The 14,607-nt window shown below is 52.2% G+C and overlaps 6 protein-coding genes across 6 annotated transcripts; 2 read left to right on the top strand and 4 right to left on the bottom strand.

Annotated features, from left to right (window-relative positions):
* Positions 1–980: 980 nt before the first annotated feature.
* CC1G_02683 (mago nashi domain-containing protein) lies at positions 981–2,045 on the bottom strand (the record flags this gene model as incomplete). The annotated part of the gene is made up of 6 exons (XM_001840168.1): positions 981–1,031; positions 1,145–1,234; positions 1,295–1,382; positions 1,453–1,516; positions 1,698–1,813; positions 2,011–2,045. The coding sequence occupies 6 exons, from the start codon at positions 2,043–2,045 to the stop codon at positions 981–983; spliced, it is 444 nt and encodes a 147-aa protein (XP_001840220.1).
* A 459-nt stretch (positions 2,046–2,504) lies between these two features.
* On the bottom strand, positions 2,505–4,810 carry CC1G_02682 (hypothetical protein; the record flags this gene model as incomplete). The annotated part of the gene is made up of 8 exons (XM_001840167.2): positions 2,505–2,612; positions 2,651–2,670; positions 2,831–3,068; positions 3,171–3,483; positions 3,697–3,811; positions 4,076–4,144; positions 4,356–4,426; positions 4,734–4,810. 8 exons carry the CDS (start codon positions 4,808–4,810, stop codon positions 2,505–2,507), a joined length of 1,011 nt encoding a protein of 336 aa, XP_001840219.2.
* Positions 4,811–5,252: 442 nt separating this feature from the next.
* CC1G_02681 (mitochondrial ribosomal small subunit) lies at positions 5,253–6,640 on the bottom strand (the record flags this gene model as incomplete). Its single annotated transcript, XM_001840166.2, has 6 exons — positions 6,528–6,640; positions 6,350–6,460; positions 6,184–6,288; positions 6,101–6,118; positions 5,989–6,036; positions 5,253–5,934 (listed from the first exon to the last, which is right to left on the bottom strand). Exons 1-6 carry the CDS (start codon positions 6,605–6,607, stop codon positions 5,253–5,255), a joined length of 1,044 nt encoding a protein of 347 aa, XP_001840218.2. The 5' UTR covers positions 6,608–6,640.
* A 1,016-nt stretch (positions 6,641–7,656) lies between these two features.
* On the top strand, positions 7,657–8,444 carry CC1G_02679 (hypothetical protein; the record flags this gene model as incomplete). The annotated part of the gene is made up of 3 exons (XM_001840164.1): positions 7,657–7,783; positions 8,047–8,182; positions 8,393–8,444. 3 exons carry the CDS (start codon positions 7,657–7,659, stop codon positions 8,442–8,444), a joined length of 315 nt encoding a protein of 104 aa, XP_001840216.1.
* Positions 8,445–9,468: 1,024 nt separating this feature from the next.
* Positions 9,469–11,443, top strand: CC1G_02678 (hypothetical protein; the record flags this gene model as incomplete). The annotated part of the gene is made up of 6 exons (XM_001840163.2): positions 9,469–9,662; positions 9,755–10,201; positions 10,382–10,596; positions 10,808–10,892; positions 11,070–11,236; positions 11,409–11,443. 6 exons carry the CDS (start codon positions 9,469–9,471, stop codon positions 11,441–11,443), a joined length of 1,143 nt encoding a protein of 380 aa, XP_001840215.2.
* Positions 11,444–13,211: 1,768 nt separating this feature from the next.
* On the bottom strand, positions 13,212–14,076 carry CC1G_02677 (hypothetical protein; the record flags this gene model as incomplete). Its single annotated transcript, XM_001840162.1, has 4 exons — positions 13,212–13,238; positions 13,289–13,461; positions 13,528–13,736; positions 13,802–14,076. The coding sequence occupies 4 exons, from the start codon at positions 14,074–14,076 to the stop codon at positions 13,212–13,214; spliced, it is 684 nt and encodes a 227-aa protein (XP_001840214.1).
* Positions 14,077–14,607: the final 531 nt, after the last annotated feature.

The raw sequence follows: 14,607 nt of genomic DNA, 5'->3' as shown, positions 1-14,607 counted from the left end.
CTCGTAGACCAATCCCACTTCCAGGGTCCCTCCGAGATAGGCTTTTCGGCCATACCACCCGATCGAGTACCCCTCCCATACATAGTCGTCGACAGTCACTGCCTCATCCGACGTCCAAGTCTGTTACACACTTTGTCCATTTCGTCAGCCTCTAGAAACAAACAGTGGACCAGGTTGTGGTTGAACGTTGAAGATCAAGTTGGTAGGCGCTCGAGTTGAGAGTTCGGGATCTGCGTGATCTGCAAATCAAGTGTACAAAGTTCACACAAGCGCCCTAGCGAGTAGCGCCGAGTGCCACCACAGCTCAGCGCAATCCCAAAAGATGTAGAAAAAGCACCCACAGAATGGGTGACGAAGAGAAGACGGAACGAGGCGAAATACCGAAGGAAATAAGAAGCCCAAGAAAATTGCTGCATGGCCGAATCGCCGCCTCCGAGTCGTACTACACGCTCGGGGATATTGAAATTCGCTGCCTCGTCACCGCTTCAACCCTCTCACCAGCACCACCACCAATCATCTTCCAACAGCGAGGAAGAAAACGGAATCACAAAAAAATTCAATTCAACTACTAAAAAAAAAAAAAGCACAAACAATCAGCACCACCCACAAAGCCCCGCACCTAACAAACAAACACGTACTGTACAAACAACATTCAGGCTTTCTTGACGGATATCGAAAGTCGAAGACGGAGGTAGAGGGGGTGGTCCAAGTTTCGAACGCAACAAACCAGAAATACCAATGTTGACCAGAAATACCGACGTTGACCAGAATACCGAACGTTGAAGTCGAAACACCGGATACGCCGACTCTCAACTCTCAAACCACCGTCTTCGCTTCGAATCATAAATAACGCATGAATCGCAACCTATCATGACATCGTAAACCTGGACGACGACGACGACAAGCCTCGTGTGCCGCGCCACTGATCCCCATGGATGATGGCAGGGACCACCCAGGAGGCAGCGACGCGTAATCATCGCTTATATAGGCTTGATCTTGAAGTGGAGCGAGATGAGCGAGAAGATGAGGCACTACACACACACACAGAGCATCGTCAGCGTTTGCATGAGCATCGACGAGGAGGAGGAGGAGGGGGACGAGGAATAGGTGGAAGAGTGAGCGGCGGACGCAGAAAAAAACATACCTTCAAATCCTGAACCAGATAATAAAACACACGCAATCCTTCAGGATCCTCACTATCCTGGATATCAACGAGAGAACCAATCTTGGCAGTCTACAACCCACAGCGTCAGCAAAACCGCACAAGGGGTTGAAGAACTTATCCAACACGCACCTCGAACGAAATATGATCATTGCCTATCCGAATCTCCAGCTCCTGCTTGCCCACAATATTCTTCTTGGGCCAGTTGGAATCGTCTTCCCTGTTTACACCCGCCCAACCCCATATCAGCACCAAAAAAAAAAAAAAGTTGGAGAAACAGACAAACGCACTTGGTAATCTCACTCGCCTCTACGATCCTCTTCAACTCCTTTACAACGAGCGGACCAACCCACACTGTATAAAAGAAAAAGGAAAAGAACATCATCAGCCTTCCCATCCTGCACGAACAACAATGCAGAAGTTTCTTGGTGTGGCTCGCTTCCCCTGCGGACATGCACGCCAACCCCCCCCCCCCCTCCCAAAATCAAACCAAAAAACAAAGAAACAAAGAAAAAGAAAACAAGGATGCACGCACTCTCTTTCCGAATCAAACTATCATTCCTATAATTCGAGTTATTCGCATACCTCAACCTCCCATGCGAATACTCAAACTCCAAAAACTCGTGTCCGTGTTTACCAGAATGGCCCGTACTGCAATGAGAAAAAACTATCATTCAGTTTCCTCTTCCCCTTCGCTCCTGTCGTAGATGCACGTACTAGTATCTATAAAACCCCAAATCCCAAATCAGCATTTCATCCAATCATCCAATCAGCATTTCCAAAACATCAAGTCGACAGGTATCGTCGAAGTTGTAAAGATAGAGTGTAGGTGAGGGACGTATACGTACCGCAGGTAGAAAGGATCGTTAGCAGGCGTAGTCATCGTTGATGGTGGTGGTCGATGTTCAACTCGTTGGCTCGCGTCAACCAGGTAAGCGGCTGCTTGGCACTGACCAGTGATCAACATTCCCACGGTCCCATTTACGGACGCCAGATTTCTTGCGCTCCGTCCCAACTCCGTCCTCCAGAGTCCGGATGATGGTTTGGCATGGATTGGGGGACGCGACCCATGCTTCATAGTAGCTTAGTCTCCGTTGCTGACCTAATCGCCAGAGATGATAGTCGATCTCTTGAATAGTAGCTTAAGAAACGAGGTGACCAACCTATTTATACTAATGCAAAGTAGAGAATGAAAGAACCGACATCAGTGTCCACCATCTCTACTACCGTCCCAACCTGCTTCGCAGCCTTTGGCTGTATTTGTGCAGCCACAAGGTCGTACTTCGTGATGCAACGAGGCAGGGCGCTTATCTATCCCTATACCTACCACCTCTTTATATCCCTAACACCTCTTTGTATCCCTAACACCTCCTTGTATAGATCCCCCACCACCACCAACTTCAAAGGGATGCACATCGTCGTCGACATCCGCGGAGAAGCCAAATTCCATCTATGCAACAACGATCCAGATGTAAGCAGTGGTCGTACTCCTAGAGGATTCCTCGATCCTGAATAATAATGTGACTGATCAAACTGCGGCTATACACACAGGACCTAGTATACATCCCACCCGACACAGGCGACTGGCGTCAAAGTGCGTCCATCATCCACACCTCCACCTCCAAAAAGACACGATACCCAACTAACCCACCACACCACACCACACACCCCACACAAAAAACCACACCCAGTCTCCTCCCACTTCCTCACCACCTGGTCCCACCCCCAAAAACCCCTCCCAACAATCCACCACATATTCTACATAACCCACCACACCCCCACCTCCCTCGCACACCTCTCCCGCTTCAGCAACTACTCCAACAAAGTCGGAAACACCCAACTCCTCTTCCACGGAACCCCACGCTCGCCCACCTGCCAGCTCGGTTCCACACCCCAAAGCACCAGGCTATGCAACCAGAGTGAGAATTGTATCTTGTGTTTGGTGTTAAGAGGGTCGTATGATATCGAGAAGGCGAAGAGGGGTGGGATGTTTGGGTATGGGATATACTCTACCACTGTGTCTTCTAGTGAGTAGGATATGGATGGGGTTGCGGTTGCGGCCGCTGGCGGCACTCCGTTCCCCTCCCCTCCCCCATCGCGTCCCCTCCCCGTGCTGACTGGACTGGTCTACACCGCACTGGACGGTACACCGCAGAAGCAGACTGGTACGCTTCAAAACACAGAACACCCAGTAGAGTAATCGACATTCGTGGTGGTGGTGTAAGTTCTGCGCTGGTTCAAGCGGGTCTGAGTGTCGGGCAGGATAAATAGAGAGGCGGGAAGTTGCGAAGCGAAGGTCGGTGATGGCAATTCGAATTGAGCTAGGGTATAATCGATGTCGTGAATCGATGTATATGTCGTGTTTTACCCGCTGGTGAAGAAAGGAGGGAAAAAGTCCAGAACGATGGTGCAATGCGAACAAAATAACCGCAGTCCATTTGAGTCGACAATTGCCGAGATACGACGAAAGAACTGGCGTAGCCCTCAAGCATTGGCGTCAGTCTTGACGAGTCTCCGGGGCGCCCCAGTCTCACGAGAATGCCCTCCTCGAGAGGGGCTCGGAGGCGCAGGCGGTAGCCATCCACTCCCCCTCCTCCTCGACCTTCTCCCGCCCTCCACTCCTACGCAAAATGCTTCTGCACATGCTGCCTAATCAACGCTCCAATCTCCCTTTTAACCGACAAAGGTATCGAATCTGTCAATCCAAACAAAAAACCCAAGGAGGTCAGCGTCAGCACTTCTGTCTTCTTCCAGCCAGCACTTCTGGTGTCTTCTTCCACCCTAGGCCTTCCACACTCAACACCAGCCTCTCGAGAACCTCAACAACACCAGCCTCGAGAACCTCCACAACACCAACCTCGAGAACTCAACAACACCACCCTCGGAACTTAGGTCTCCAAACTCAGTACTCACTTTGAGCAGAAGGCCGAACCTCCTCAAACAGCTTCTCAAACGAGAGCGGGTCCATCTCCCTGGCTTTTTCTGTTGAAGCCGCGTTTTCAGTTGGCATTGGCCGCGGTTAGGTGGGAGTGTGTCCAGTGAGCGAGTGAGAATCCAGTCAGCGAGAATGAAATCCAACGATCAAGAATGAATCCAATGATCAAGAATGAAATCCAACGAGCGAGCAAGAAACGTATCCAGTCAGCCAAAATCCCTCAACCCTCTAAAACAGCCAACAGAAACAAAAACACACCTTTCCCCTGATCCCGCACCTCATCAATCCACCCACTCTCATTAAGCCTGGCGTACATCGTAGTCCGAATCCTACCACCCCATGCATACCACGTTAGCATAACCCCGTCCACGGCATCGAATAGACCACGTCCAAAGCATCGAATAGACCACGTCCACACCGTCGAATACGTAGACTGACACGTCCAGAGCATCGAATAACACCACGTCCACGCCGTCGAATAGACTGACACGTCCAGAGCATCGAACAGACCCCTTCCACAACCTCGAATACACCCCATCCGCAATCTCGAGCAGACCTATCCACAACCTCGAACAGACCCCATCCACAGACCCCATCCAAAGCACTGAATCGACAAGCCAAACTCAAAAAACTCACTGGTCCCATTCCCCCGACTCAATGAGCCGTTTCCGAATCTCAGCGTAGAGGGTTTGGATGTCAGGTGGTGGAGCCATGGATTATGGTCTTTCTCAGGGTCGGTGTTGGGTCGGTGGGTCGGAGGTGGGGATTTGTGCGTGTAAGCGTCCGTGGGGGGCGAGAAGGGCGAACGAGAGAGTTCAGAGACAACAGCTATCGAACGCGGTCACCGACGCGATGCGATCAATATTCGGGTGCTACCCGAGTGCTATCGGTTCCTGTAGGGCAAGTCTAAGCAGACCTCCTCAAATTTCCATGCCTTCCCGAGAGTGAGTTGAATGCTTGGTATGGTATGGTGAAGAATCTATATCCCGAAGGAAGGGGCCTCAATGGACGGTGGCGACCATCTCTCATTCATGTGGAGAGATGCCCACGAGTGACCCCAGAGGAAGGAGTAATAAAATCTCGTACGCGTCTCTAAGGAGGACTCGTCTATTAAGATAAAAAGGATAAAAGAAAACCACTATTAGCAGTAGGTAATTACGCAGCAGGCTTAACCTTTCCCCCCTCCTTCTTCACAATCTTCTCCGCCAAAACCTTAACAGCCTCACTCGGCCTCTGCTCAATCTCCATCCTCGCCTTCGCACTCAACTCCGCCTCCCCCTCCCCCTCCTTACCCGCACCCAACCCAAGTGGCATCCTATCCCACCGCGTAACCTTCAACCCCACCCCCGCCATCGAATGCCTCCTCAAATAGTCACACCACCGATCCACAACCTCGGGCGCCGCATCCCACGCCTTAATCGCCCTCTTATGCGTCCTCCTCTCAAAGTTCTCCTGGCTCTTCTTATGCGCAAAGGGACTCCTCGGGACGGTCCACAACGACCTCTGCGTCGGGAGGTGCGCGGTTTTGGAGATCGGGATCCCCAAGGCCGCTGCGGCGTGTGCTGCAAAGTGGCTGAAAAAGTCGAGGAGTTTGGGGTGGTAGGAGCGGAGGTGGAGGGAGGCGACGGGGATGTGGTAGGGTGCGGGGTGGTAGAGGGGTTCGAGGGTTGATCGGCCGTGGATGAGGGTTGCGGACCATTGTTCTTCGGTTAGGGGCTTGCGGGAGGAGGGGGAGGTGGTGGTGGAGGAGGGGGGAGGGAGGGGTAGGTCGGCGGGGTTGTATTTGGCGTTTGGGGGGAGGGCGGCGTTGGTGATTGGGCCGTCGTAGCCTTCGACCCTGGTGTCGTAAGTTAGGTTAGTAGGTGAAGGGAGGGACGGGGAGTAAACGAACTTGGTCATCTCGGGCTTTTCCATCTCTGCTTCGATGGTTTTGTAGGCGCTGCACGTACAATCCTGTCAGTCGCCAGGTTCTGAAGAATCATATGTATACAATAAAAGCTCACTTGAGGACAGCGTCTTCCCTATACACCAGACGAAATTCGTCAGCACCAACCTAATAAGAAACGAAAGAGGGAGAGAGACGTACAGCATCTTGTCGACGGCTGCGTCAGCTTCTTGGGGGGTCCTCTGCACGGTCGCACCAGGGGCATTGGCATTGGCACCACCGGCCTTCGCTGCTTCGGCTGGTTTACTACCAATACGTTTCCGTCATTCGCTGCTTCCGTTGGTTTACTACCAACACGGAGACGTACCTAGACGCCAACTCAGCCTCCGGAGTCGCTGAGGGTTGTTGAGCTGGTTGGCCAGCACCTGCACCCGCGCCAGCGGCACCAGGACCGGCACCAGGACTACCAGCAGTACTGCTACCAATCGTTCGTTCGTCATTATACATTTCGAAAGAAGTAGAAGAGGAGAAGAGGAAAGACGTACCTCTGGTACCTCGCCCACCTCGCAACGGAGGGCGCAGCCCAAGAGCGCGTGCGTGAGCCCAGCGAGGCGCGTAACAACATCGTTCAGCGTCTGTAGAATAGGGAAACTAGCTCGTGACGACAGTCACAAAAGTTTTGCTGTGAGCGAGTCCCGACTCCCGCGCGTCCAGAATACCACTGAGTTGGAATGTCCGGCGTTGCCGGAAGTCCGGCAGAGCGGCAGCGTCCGTGAGTCCGGCCGTCCGGCCACGGTCTAACAACGTTTCCAACGCGTTTCGCTGCGCCTGGGTCCGTCCACCTAGCTAAACGCTATGACAGGTGTACCCAGTGCCCAGTAGACTAGAAATAACAACCTATATAACCCACCGGTACGTGCTACCCCTGGGTTTAGCGCTCGCGACATGTTCGTGTGCCTTGGAGCGGCTGGCGGATTAGTCAGTCCCCGCCCGCTCCAGGTAAATTCGATCTAGCACCCACTGGGAAGCCTCAGTCCCGTTAGAAATATGTCGGACAGGCCCAAGTAGGCATACCTAGGCAAACTGCTTCCAGTGTACGCCTCTGGATCCCGGGAGCCTCAATTTCGCCCCTTGAATCCGTGCTGACTAATCCCGCGCCTTCGAAGCCTCTGTTGGCCGCTGTCTAGATCTAAATAACTGCCCAGAAACCTCATACCTACTCGTAACTCGTAAGTACCCTCGCGTCTCTCCCGTTTTCTTCTCTATTCAGCCTTGCCAGACTGCCGGACCACCCCCTGCCGGATGCCCGGACTGACGGACTGCCGGTCATTCCAATTCCCAAGTGTTCTCCGCGCGTCTGCCTGTGCCGTGTCCCGTGGCGGAGAGAAATTTCCCAGGAGGTCGGGTGGACCGTGGCGGTGCTCTCCTCGCCCGATTCGGTGAGTTGGGGTGAGTGAGTTGTGGGGTTAGGGTTTGGGATCAATTACGCGACGCGTATGTATGAGGGAGGGTCTTTCGTTTCACCAACTACCTCGACGACCTCCACCACCTCCAGCACAACACTTACTCCACCACCGCCTCCACCACCACAACGCTTACTCCACCACCGATTACCGATACATTCTCTCAACCACCCAGGAGGCCAGATAAGAACCAAGAATCAAGAACAGAATAATGTCAGCTTCAGCTTCGACTTCCAAAGACGCCGCTGGTAAAGCTGAGGTTGCGAAGCCCGCTGAGACCCAACCTTCGCTTGGGGTGTTGGAGGAGGATGATGAGTTTGAGGAGTTTCCTGTTGCTGGTGCGTTGGATTTTGATTTCTGTATATGGGGGTGGTGGATCTGCTATGGGAGGGTGGATCTATCTATTGGCTCTGCGAATGGGTCTAATGGTCTATGCGAATGGATCTATTGCTCTGCGAATGGATCTATTGGCTATGGATCTACTCATACTCCTATGCACGATTCTCAAACCCCCAACCCCCCAATCCTCAAATACCCATAACTAACCCAACCCCTCTCCCTCTCCCTCTCCCCTCTACCCCCTCTCCTACAACAAAAACAGATTGGGACGACGCAGAAACCGACCTCGCGCACCTCGGAGGCGCAGCACCCGGCGCTGCCAAATCGGGCGGCGACAAGCTTTGGGAGGATAACTGGGATGATGATGATATTGAGGAGGAGTTTAGTGTGCAGTTGAGGTGTGTGTGTTTTGAACTTGTTGTTGGGGGTTGTGTGATTTCGGTATCGCTCGGTTGGGTTGGCTGTTTAGTCGGCGCTCTGTGTGCCGCACGCCTTGCGATCCTCTTCTATGTGTGTGCTGCACTCACGCGATGTGCGCCGCATTCTACACCCCTTCCTATTCACCTCTCCTACCTGGTCACTAACAACCATTCTTCCTGATAATACAGGGCAGAATTGACGAAAACCAAATCCTCAAACAGTGACGCTATGGAGCAGTGAAACATGCCATCAAATATCGTCTGTGTAACTGCCTCTCCTCGCGCGCAATGACAGCCCCTCGCGTAACCAATCTCTCTCGAAAGAACAACCCTCTTTCATGTACTTCTAGCCCCCCTCTCTCTTCGCACTCTAATACCACCCAAGATTTTTCCTCTCTCCGCTCGATTTATTTGATTCTCGTCAAGTGCGTTTATCGAGGGACTTGGTCACTTTCCGATTGTCACGGTAAGTTCGAGGTTCAAGTTGAGGAAGGTGAAGTGATCAAGCGGGAGGAAGAGGAGCACTCCTGTAAGCAGATCGCTTCTGCGGTAGTGCAGCATCAGGGACTCTGTGCTGAGAAACACACCTAGGATCTACTTACATGTGTAAGTGCTGGTGTTAATAGCTATGCATGTCCTGGATTGAGTAACCTTCCGAGTGGTTCGAGGGGTGAAGTGAAGAGAGATCCAACGTTCAACGTTCATCCACTGAGTCTTAAGCTTAAGCTGTTCCAGCAATAAGGAAAGGAAACAAGCGAATTCTCTCTTCAAGTTTCCACTAAGTACTACTTAGAAGTATAAAAGCGAAACTTGAAGCTTGAAGGCATGCCGTGATGTAGTATGGGGAAAAAGTTGATCGCGTTCTGACAGTCGCGTCCATTTCTTGTGTCCGTACCACCATCATCATCATTCGCGTCCCTCACCAACCTCCGTCCGCCCATACATTCGTTAGTCTGACCACTAGCACTGGAGAGACTACGACAAAGCTGGGTTTACTTGAATTGCACACAGGTGGGTTACATACATATTATTAGACGTCTGGTCTTCGAACAGTCTAGAATTTCTGACGATAATTTCCTCTGGTACTATGTACTAACAGGGTTGAATAATCTGACTGGAGACACCTTGGACTTTGGAACGGTGTCATAAAACCCTTCCACCTCCAGTCGTCCTCTGAACACCTCCTCCACTCCGCGAAATACCACCCAACACACCCAACCCAACGCCCCAACCCCACTCCTCCCCAAAACCCTCACACAATAAGTATGGCAAACCCACCAACAGCAGCAGGCACAGCCGAGTACCCGCACTACGCCGTCAACGAGCGCGTTTTATGCTACCACGGCCCCCTCGTCTACGAGGCCAAAATCCTCAAAACGACCGACTTCAAGGAGCCAGCGCTCGCCACCGGCCTCACGGGTATGCACTACTTTGTGCATTATAAAGGGTGGAAGCAGACGTGCGTTCTTTTTCCCTCCTCTCATTATCAAAACGAATTAACAAGGGGTGATCTCTCAACTCTGGTACGTATACGTAACGCTGCGAATGCAGATGGGACGAATGGGTCCACGCCTCCCGCCTCCTCAAACTAAACGACGCCAACCTCGCCCTCCAAAAGCGGCTCCAAAACGAGCACCTATCAACTACCCAACACGCCTCATCCTCCGCCTCCGCCTCCAGCAAATCGCACAAAGCCGGCGGCGCCGGGGCTTCCTCCACCTCAGGCGGTGGGGCTGGTGGTGGAGGCAGCGCACGCACGGCCGCGCGCAAGGACGGTCGGGGCACGAAGAGGGGGAGGGACGAAGACGATAGCGCGCGCAAGCCCGAGATGAAGCTGAATGTGCCTGAGGTGTTGAAGAGCCAGTTGGTGGATGATTGGGAGGCGGTTACGAAGAAGTTTCAGGTGCGTGGTGGTCGGTTTTTCGGGGTCGGGTGGTTTTGGAGGAGAGCTGATGTGAGGTGGTGGATTAGATTGTGCCGTTACCGAGAGAACCGACCGTCGCTGAGATATTGAAAGAGTTTTCGGAGCATGTTATGCAGAACAAACCCTCTGGGTGCGTCCCTTCCCTCCCTCTCCCTCCCTTTTCCTTTCTAACCACCCCCTTTCCTCCCTTCCCCCTTCCCCTCCCCTTTCCATCCTCCCTCCCCTTCCTCCCCTAACACCCTTCCCCTCCACAGCCTCCGCGACCCCTCCCTCCTCCTCAGCACCGTCATCTCCGGCATCCAAGTCTACTTTGACAAATCCCTCGGCTCCAACCTCCTCTACCGCTTCGAACGTCCTCAGTACTCAGAGATTCGCAAAAAGTACTGGACGGGCCAGCAGGTTGTCGTCGGTGTGACGGAGAAGGAGATGAGTGAGATTTATGGGGGGGAGCATTTGTTGAGGATGATTGGTGCGTGCAGTTCTTTTGGTGTTTCTGTTGGTGTTTCTTTTGGTGTCTTCTTTTGATGTTTCTTTGGAGTTTATTTCTTTTTCTCTTGATGTGGTGTCCTGGCTCTGAGCCTCTGTCGAGAGTTCTCGACTGGCCGGTGTACTGGTTGCATATATGCGCTCTGCCCTCGTTTTACTCAACACTCACACTCACCCTCTATTGTATTTTCCAGTGAGCCTCCCGCAAATGATCGCACAAACTTCACTCGACCCTGAATCCGTCTCGCTCATTCGTGATTATGTGAACGAATTGTTGCAGTACGTCCTGTCTTCTATGCACATCCTTTCTACTCTTCCTTTCTTCCTTTCTTCTCCCCACACCCAACCCCATCCCTTGTTCTTCCTTTCCGTCCCTTTTTCTCCTCTACTCCTCCGGGTCATTTCTTTTCCTTCTCCGCACCCGTCCCTTTCCTCCCAGTCGTTTCCTTTTTTTAGTGGGGCTTTACCGGGCGACGTCGGTTATGCTTCGAGGGCTGCCTTCGTTCGTCGCCAGCCGAGGGTCCGATCCCTCGCGGGTTTCTACACTAGAGAAAATGCGAATCCGTCTTCCGGACACTCGTGCCATGGGTGCGAGGCGAGTAGTGTGGGGCTTCGCCGATGTTGTTGGTGGTTGGTGTTGGTGCTGGTCCCGGTCCCGTCCCCGTCGTCTCTGTTTTTTCACCCCCCCCCCCCCCCCTCCTTCCTTTCCTCCCAGCCATTTTGCCTACCCCTGTTTTACCTATCCCTATCCCCTCCAACTCGGACATGGACATGGGACTGATCGACTTTGTCTAGGTTCATGTTATCCCAGAAAGACAGGTACTTTGTGAAAGAGTACGAGAATCCTGGTCCGGGGTATATGAATGTTTCCAGGTCGTGAGGAGTGTTGATGTAATGTTTCGAGGTCTTGAGAAGTGTTAATGTATGAAGGTCTCTTCGTGCGTTTTGGAAGCGGTTGTCGTTTTTGTGATACACATCACTGCAAAAGCAAAAGCTCTTGTTTCTCGTTTACTGTACAACTTATAAAGAGTGTAATCTACGCAACTTTGTCGTTTGTTGTTTCTCTGTTCTACTTCCTTTTTGCACTTGGAAGGTTTTGGGAGAACTGAGTGTATACTGAGGGCTCGGAGGGTGCGTTGGAGGGAGGTGGGCGGCGTAGGTCAGCGGCATAGGTGAGTCGTATTACTATATATTCATGTACATCTCGCGGTGGGCCTTTTTGCTAAATACATGCTACCCGGCTGATAGGAAACATACTACCAAGTTCTAGTCACGAGCTGCTTAGCTTTGAACTGGTGATGGTGATGTTATTTTGAGTTCCTCCCTCGGTGGTCTGAGTTCTTGGGATACAATATACGAGTTCAAACGTTCAAGCGCTAAACGGTGACTAATGCAACCTGGGCCTGCCAACTGTGTATACTTGGTGAAAGATCTTCGCGAAACCTAATACAACTTGTCAATGGCCGGTCTGAACACGTTAATCTCGTGCTTATGTACTACCCTCCCGTTTGCGTGGCCCACCGTTTCAGCAAGCATAGCCCACTGTTTTAGCAAATACTATTACTAGTATGTAGTACTCGCCCTTCCATCTTTAGATGACGTCGAGAAATTGAGAAGCATTCGCACTCGCCAAAGGCCCAAATTGCAAAGCAGCCGGCGACCCTCGAGGCTTACGTGGCACAATCGGTACGATATAACAACCCTTCCACGAATACCATTCCCCTGACTTTCGATCCTTTTATCAAGGCGTGGGCACCAAACCCGACATGCTCATGTGCCCAGGCAGGCAACGCCGGCCTCATGATCTCGAACAGCTGGCAGGACATCCTCCTTGAAGGCAAGGCTCACCAGCTCTCGGCCCTCCAACACGGATACTAGTACGTACTTCTGCGTCGAACTCCCCGACGACGCAATCCGAGCTGCCAACCACACACTGCACCCCTCGAGGCTGCAGCGACATGAACTCCAATTCTTCAATACTACATACCGAACCTTGGAACTTGGACTTTCCGAATCGTACGCGCTTGGGCATTCGGAATTTTGTGAGGAGCACGAGTACTGTAGGTTGTTGATTAACCTCATTGAGAGCAAGTGGGTGTTTTATTGTTTTGTTAAGTATGGTATTTATGGTCTGCTTGCTGACGCCTGCCAGCGAGGCCCTGATGCTAGTCTTCCTATCCTCAAAAGGGGAAGTCGAGACCAACTTCTGTCTCTCGGGACAGTAAGTATGGCCGCGTACGAGAGACTCCCGGAGACCGTGCCAGCAGCTCTCGCAGCGTATTGTCACGCTGACGGGCGATTAAGCATACATAGGTTGAAGTTGGAGTATGAACGGAGTCGCTGTGATGCCGCATCTTGAACCGGAGTTGTTGGATTAAGGGTGGTTTTGGTAAACTGGAAGTATTCTCGTTTCTTTCCTTTTGTGGAGCACGATTTGAAGTGTTATGAAATGCATTAGTGTGATTAAAATCGGTACTAAGCTAACACGCACGCACCAGACAGACATGTTTGTATACTAAGTAGTGTAAAATAGAACGGAAGAAGAGTCGATGGGGAACCCACATTCTCAAGTTCATTCAGGACGACGAAGCAAAAGTGTTAGTGGGGTACACCGAGGTACACCGCCTAAAGGGCTCAGAATGAAAACGAAGAATATGTTCCGGCATAAAACCCACCATAACCAACTGACCACACTCCATCTTGGGGCACACCACTTGGGTCTGCATGTCGAAGTGTCCTGGTACCCCCTGCTGACGCCTCTCCCGGGCGAGCTCGTAGAAGGCGCCGACCCCGTGCTGTACATAGACGTGCGTGGCGAACAGCGATCTGTCGACCGTCCTGCAGCAGGCTGTGCATTTGATGTTGTTCGTTAGCGGGGGGCGGCGAGGGTTTCTCGCACGCGGAGTGGTCATACCTTGTAGTGGTCCGAACGGGTGCGTCGTCGTCGAAGACCCTGCGATACTACGAGCGGGGAAGATGTTGCAGTTCATGTGGAAGAGTCCCCGCAGCGCTGCTTCAAAGTCCCTCGGGTTCGCTCGGAAGTGGAGGATAAGCCCCATCGTCGAAGCGGGGGCGTGCTGGATTGCTTGATGGATCGTCTGTTCCTCTTCTTCTGTCAGACCGCTAAATCAAGTAAAGAAAAAGTCAGAAATAGCCCAGGGGAGGGATATATAAAAATTTGAACTTACAAATTCAACCTGCATTGCTCGCTCAAGTGGATATCCACAGCCTGCGTGAACCGTTCTATGTCGAATTCGAATTCGAATTCGGATTCGGATTGGGACAACTTTTCTTCTTCGTGTTCTTCGCGAGGCGTTGCGAGGAGGAGGAAGTCTTTCCAGGCAATCATTTCCTGCGAGCACCGTATCACCACATCCCAGAGGTCAGCAAACAGTCCGGGGTTCTCGGTGGCGGCGTGGTCCACGAGCCAAGTGAAGAAATCGCGGGCGCTCAGGCTAGACATGCTCTTCAAGTTGGGGACGTTTGTACGTTGCGAGCGATTTTCCGGGATTTCAGATAGGGTCGAGTGGTAGTGGTCGGAATGAGGGAGCCCGGTTGGACATTTTATTTTATATGAATGGAAGTAGCCACTCGGTAGAGTGTAGTCCACATCTCACAGGTGGCGATGGGTCATTTTAATGTCAAAGCGCGTCCAAGAGCCTTGGAGCGCGGAACTTGTGGGTCTCCGGATCCAGGCTCTGAGGTTGCTGTACTACACCATCCCTCTGCGCACGGACTAGAGGATCCAAATCGGTGATTAGACGCAAGGATACTGTTACTTTCTTACATTTGGCGGCAACGGTTGAGGTACCAACGGTTCCCCAACTCCAGGACTTCCTGGCTCGATTGAAACCCCCGTAGACGCGTCCAAGCGCCCTTTGGCAGCACCACCGGACCGCTCTTATCCCCTTTGATCCGGGTCGCCCTATTCTCCCCTCCCCCTCACTAATAATGACTTTCGAATTGGACCCGTTTACTAGTAAGTGATGCTGTA

Source organism: Coprinopsis cinerea, assembly GCF_000182895.1.
Source record: "Coprinopsis cinerea okayama7#130 chromosome 4 map unlocalized cont3.4, whole genome shotgun sequence".
Taxonomy (NCBI): Eukaryota; Fungi; Basidiomycota; class Agaricomycetes; order Agaricales; family Psathyrellaceae; genus Coprinopsis; species Coprinopsis cinerea.
Note: the sequence above shows the minus strand (reverse complement) of the source record. Positions and strands in the feature narration are given on the sequence as shown.